The sequence below is a fragment of the Pipra filicauda genome, unplaced genomic scaffold, assembly GCF_003945595.2.
Source record: "Pipra filicauda isolate LSUMZ 115617 unplaced genomic scaffold, ASM394559v2 scaffold598_size243975_pilon, whole genome shotgun sequence".
Taxonomy (NCBI): domain Eukaryota; kingdom Metazoa; phylum Chordata; class Aves; order Passeriformes; family Pipridae; genus Pipra; species Pipra filicauda.
This window is the reverse complement of record NW_024104751.1, coordinates 119162-125161: the sequence shown is the minus strand read 5'-3', so window position 1 is coordinate 125161 and position 6000 is coordinate 119162. Positions and strand designations below refer to the sequence as shown.

The following is a 6000-nucleotide window of genomic DNA, read 5'->3' as shown; positions in this document are numbered from 1 at the left end:
ACAGTCCCCCTGCAGTAAGCACCTGCATCAAAGGCAGCACTGGCAAATGTAATTTTGTGTTCAAACCAGCAAATTGGAGACATAGTGCATCTCTTGGTTCACTCTGATAGATGCAAGCCTTGGAAAATGATGAAAAATGAATGAATTGGATCGGCTCGCAGAGGGGAAAATGCAAGCACTCAAAAGAAGAACAAACACTCAATTAAAATCTAAAAATAATCAAATGTTAAAGATTCCTGTAAGAATTAAATCCTTGTGCTGGATTTTTGCCAGAGGCGTTGAGAGAACGACTTTATGATGGGTATAAAACAACTGTATCCTTCTGTGTGTTTAAGTTACCACTGTAACTCCAGCTGATGAACGTTTTGGGAGCTCTTGGATTAGTCACCAAATAAAAAAAAGTACATCTAAATGTACTTGCATAGCACATTTGCATAAAGGAACAGTTCCCTCCCCAAAGCTTAATTTTTTCCCTCTTGTCTAGCCTTTAGAAGTGAATCAAGGATTCTCTTTCACAAGTAGCACCTTTTTATTGTCAGTAAAACAAGACTGGTAGCAAAAGAAAACTCTAAATAGACCACATGAGGCCATTGGTGGTTCATGCTTTGAGATATGAATTCTTTTATTAGAGCTTTTCTGTGATGTTTTAAGACTTGCTGCAGGTTCTTAAAAATGAATAGGAATTGTTCTATTCTGAACTGTCAGCAGTTTGGAAACTTAAAACATCCAGGACATGTCTCAAGAAATCCAGTTGTTCTCTTTGATCCTAGATTAAAGGGCCTGTTGGAAATTTCAGAGCTATGTAGTTTCTTACACAGTTCCAATTAACACGACACTTGAGCTTTATTCTGTGAATGTACAATAATGTAGAAAACTCCTTGGAATTCCCTCATCAGCCATATTCTATTTAAAAATACATGTATTGGTTTTATATCAACATCCTCAGCCACATTCAACACTCCATTTATACCCTCAGGTTTAATTCACAGAACTTCAGCTTCACAGATTCTTACCAATAAATCCCAAAATGCATGCATGGCTTGGTTTAAGAAAGATATTTTACTTGTGTTTCATACACAAAAGAACTGATAATCAACAGTGGCTTAAAAAAAATTAACACTACTGCACTTTTTCACAAGTGTACAAAAAAGAAATAATGAATTTACATTCAACGGTAAAGCTTAAAGTCCACTCTAATAATAGTTGCATTGACATTCACATACACAAGCACAGAATAAATATTTCAGGATTCTTATAAGAGCATACAGCATACATACAGTACTTGAATTTTACATAGGGGGTGTTAGTAGGGTCAGAAGTTCATAATCTCATAGAAAAGTTGAACTAAAATCAGAAAAGGTTGTGTGGGAGGTAACACCAAGGTACTGCACAGAGCTAGCAGGTTAATAAATCCATTTGTGTGAGGAGTTTGCTTCTGCTTCTTCATATTAGGACAGTTTGTTTGCAAAGGTGTATTCAAAGTGCAGATTAATGAAAAAAAAAAAAAAAGAGAAGATATTCTTGTATTTATTAATACATGCAAGAGGCAGCCCTCAAGTCACCCGACAGAATAAAGCTGTTATTGGCAAGTGGCCGATATAATACAGATGTTTCAGGCAATTTTTCTAAAGCACTTTAATAGCAGCAATTGTAATTTATAATGGCTCTAGATTGACTTCTGTTTGGGTTAAAGGGCATCATATTTCTTTGACATTTACAGCTATATTTCTTTATAAATAAATATCTCAAATAACAAATAGCATAGTTAACGTTTCTTTTTTCTCTCTTTTGCATAAGTGTCGTGGAAAAACTCTGACTTTTTCAGAGACATAATGTGCAAAATAATGTTAGAGTGGAAATAGGGACACAGAGCATCACAGTTACATTCCTGGGATGTCAGCCCAGCCCTTCTTACACTCTGAGGGCTGGTCTTGCCAGGGTAATGCAGGGCTTTAAGGGACAATTTTCCCAATGGCTTGCTTGGTAAATAGATACAATTTATGGTATCTTAGAGAGCTGTAAATGTGAGGTTTCATTTAAAGCAGTGTGTACAATACGTCATGTATAGGACTCAGTACTTCCACACAGTGACTTCTCCAGATTTGACAAGTCTGCTCATCTCCTTTCAGGTATTTTCTCCCCAGCCTGAACATCTTTGAACATTTGTGTTCATTAGGTGTTTCCTCTGCTGCATATTTACCAGCTCTTCTTGCGTTTTATAATCTGATCTCGTATCACCTAACTGACATCTGCACACAAAGATTTCCAATCAGATAGAGGGTGCACAACATTAAAACTTTTAAACCTGTCCTGTAAGTGTCATCAAGACAGGAGCACAGGAACCACAGTGCAGAGTCCAACCTCTCACTGGCTGTACTGTGAAGATTCTCCTTTTCGGCGTAGGAGAAAGGAAACTTGTGTCTGCTTTTTAGATTCTGAAAACAAGCCAGAGTGGAGAAAAAGAGTTAACACCAGACTTAATAAAGCTTTTAAGACAAAACCTGTTAAGCAATTTAGACAGACACTGAATTTCCTGCTGATTTTCTCAAGTCTGTACATACAGGAAATTTTTTAACAGTAGGAAGAAGTTGGGAGTTGCTACATAGGAGAAATCTGCCATTATTACAAAAACTGGCTAAGTGGGTTCTTTCAGTATAACCCCCTCACTGGTCACTGTTCTCAGTGGTGCTGTTGCCCTTTTCTTTTTTCTCCTGAGTCTTGTTTCCCTTCTTCTTTTTCTTCTTTTTCTTGGTCTCTTCCTTCTTGCCAAAGGTTATGAAGTCACTTTTGTCAATTTGGCTGTTTGGTGGCTCCTGCCGGATGGAGATGATTGCAGGAGATCCCGGGATAATGAATTTGTCTGGCAACTCACCAGGACCACCTTGTTTGGAATTGCCCGGTCCAAATTTAAAGGTCCAGCTGTTGCTGTTCACACCAGCTCCCACTGGGGGGGACACCTCTCCCGCCTCAGGTTCTGAAAAAGTCAAAACAGCAAGAAAGGCTTAAAGCATCATTAAATACAAGCCCTCAGTGAGCATCAGCTTCCCCTTTGAAAGCTCTGGCTTCAGCCCACAGTGACTCCTGGTTGCCTGGCTGCTCATCTGGGGGTTACCCACTGATTCTTGCCCAGGCTGCTCAGTGTTAGCACACACTGACTCACTCAGTGCTCTGCTGGGCCCAGGAGGCTCTGGACTCTTGTGCCTTGAAACACAGTTGTTCTTCATTCTTCTTTTGAATTTGAAGTATGTGAAATAAGAGATAGCTACAGATGCAGCCCACTGTGATGTTTTAAGGCAGGAAACACAAGCATGTGTGTTGCATGGCAAAGAGTGTCAAGTCTTCTGGGACAGGGTTAGAAGAGTGTCCAGGGCAGCCTTGGCATTATGCACATCCATTTGGGGTATTTTAGCAAACCATCCTCTCAGCTGTGTCCAGGATTCCTCATGGAGGAAAAGAGTGTCTGAAGGGATGGTGTCAGAGGATGGACCCAGGCTCTGCTTGGTGCTGAGCAACAGGACAAGAGGTAACAAAAACTGATGCTCAAGAAGTTCCTCCTGAACACGAGGAAGAACTTCTTTAGTGTGTGAGTGACCACACACTGGAACAGATCGCCCAGAGAGGGTGTGGAGTCTCCCTCACTGGTGATATTCTGGATGCAATCCTGTGCCATGTGCTCTGGGATGACCCTGCTTGAGCAGGGAGGTGGAACCAGATGACCCACTGCGGTCCCTTCCAACCTGACCCATCCTGTGATTCTGAGCTGGTGCATCCCTGAGAGGAACCTGAGGCCAAGTAGCACATGTTTGTGTCTGTGTGTGTGCAATGTGGCTGAGCAGCAGACATGGCCCTAGAGCAAAACCAGGAGGGAACTGAACTGCCTGGGCAGAGATACTGCAGGACTCCTTCCATCAGGGTGCACAATCTGGTCTCAGAAATATCCATGCTCTTCATAGCTTATCCTGATATTTTTTACAGATCACAGCATTTTATAGAGGCCAATATAAAGTTCTTTCCCCAGATTCAGTTTTGCACTATGAAGCAAGTTTTAATTTTATTTCCATGATTTTGATTAGATTGAGCTAATCGGATTAAAATGTTTGCGTATGTTGCTCTGACAAGGACAATTTTCTAGCATAGTGAATTGCAACAAAATCAGGTTCTTCCATGAGAGAAATTCTTAAAACCCGGTTGTTTTCTTTTCTCTGAAACTTTGAAAGCTTGTTGTAATTTATGTAACTCCCAATTTTGAATAGGAACGGCACAGCTATTTTAATATATCATTTTAAGTGTTTAAAGGACTCTAATCAGGGGAAGGCTCAATGTTTATGCACTGATGCTAAAGCCCTCAAATCAGATGAAAATATTCTTATCTACACCCTAAAAATGCAGTATTAAAACACAGGACCTCTCACACTTGTAACACTCCCAGTCACACACAAACCCTTGCAATAGCACACAAAAAATCCCAATACCATTGATTAAGTCTCAGCATCATGAATCAGAGCTGTCCAGTTGAAGAGGTAAAGATGTTTGGGGTAAGGAAGGAGGTGGGAACTGTGCTGATACAAGGATGGGTTGGAAAGCCATTTGAGAGGGACTCCATTCCCTTGGAAAAGGAGGGAAGGGCACTGAAAGAAGAAGAAATGTCTCCTGCTGGTAAAAGAGGGCAGGAAAACAAAACAGACAATCTAGAGGGAGATCTCCAAGGTTTTGCCAGTAAACATCAGCTACTGGCTGCTCTGTACCCCTGTAGCAGTAATGAAGAATATTGTATTTGTTTTAGCAGCTATTTCATGAAATGAAGAGTATCTCCTCTATTTCTTATTCTCTAATGATTCTTCATCTCCTGTAACACTGTTTGTACAGTTTTTATTTTATGAAAAAAACTGTGTTGTGCATGCAGACAAGAGTCTCCTGGTTCAAAAGCTAAAAAAAAGCATATTCTGCTGCTTGACAACCTTTCTCCTGCCTGGCAGCAAAATAAACACGTCTGGGAAGCATGATTCCTTTTTTAAGCTTTTCTGTACTCGCACAGGATGTCCAAAGTTACAGAGCCAAAGAAATGTGTATACACAACATATTGGAACTATCTCTGAGACCATCTATGTAACAGGTTTGGCACATGGAATCTTTGGCATCTTTGAACCTCCACAGCACACGGTGGTGACACGACTGTTTTACAATGTGATATTTATTCAAGAAGAGACTGTACATTTCTTTTCCCCCTAATATCGTATTCAAGGATGAAGAAGCTTTAACTTTGAGCTTATGTCCTTTCCAGGAAGAGCTGAAGTTGTTTTAGTGACCTTAACCTGTCTAGTCTCAAATATATTTTTGAAGTTATTAATAATGTGAAAGTTCCTCTATTTTATTAGTTGTAGTTTTCTGTGAATTTCTTACAGCCTTAACTGTCAACTTCAGATTTCATGTTTCCTCTTAGTAACAGCAGTGTCCTAGAAAGTACTTTCATTATAAATGCGTTAATATGAACCAGCTTTCATTCCTGCTTAATAAATTGTTTTGCTCAGGTACAATTTATATCACTTTTGTTTCTCTGAGATGATGAATTACAAAGGTGATTTTGTGTGTCTTGGCCTTTTTCCAAATTATTAATCAATTGGCTTTCTACAGCAATACAAAAATGTGAGCTTTCATATTGTGCCTAATAAATTAAGCCCTATTTGACAAATAAATCCTTTCTTTTTTCCCAACAAGCCCATAGAACATTCATTCTAAACAACACTGGCCCAGACCCAATGCTCTTTTTCTGTTCCTGGCAGGAAAAAGAGAGCTGAAGGTGACCTCAAACCATGTTTGACTCCACCCTTGCTCTAGTTGGGGAGAACCCTGTAGCAGTGAATAGCAGAAAAATTACTTTGAAGAGTACAGAGTGACAAGACTCTATGGACTGCAGGGCCACCTCAGCACAGCTGAAATGACACAGGGTGTGGCTGTGCCATTTTTATGTGAGCACAGAATCACAGAATCATGGAATCGACT

General features: G+C 39.9%; 1 protein-coding gene across 5 annotated transcripts in view; it reads right to left on the bottom strand.

Annotated features, from left to right (window-relative positions):
* Nucleotides 1-510: 510 nt before the first annotated feature.
* The window catches only part of LOC113991383 (protocadherin alpha-C2-like), a 97670-nt gene continuing 92180 nt past the window's right edge, over nucleotides 511-6000 (bottom strand). For 4 of the 5 annotated variants that reach the window (XM_039387899.1, XM_039387898.1, XM_027727652.2 and 1 more), the window contains exon 4: nucleotides 511-2974. In XM_039387899.1, the coding sequence (XP_039243833.1) occupies nucleotides 2664-2974 (311 nt within the window). In that variant the 3' untranslated portion in view covers nucleotides 511-2663. The remainder of the gene's footprint in view (nucleotides 2975-6000) is intronic. The other variant, XM_039387900.1, reaches the window with a different exon arrangement.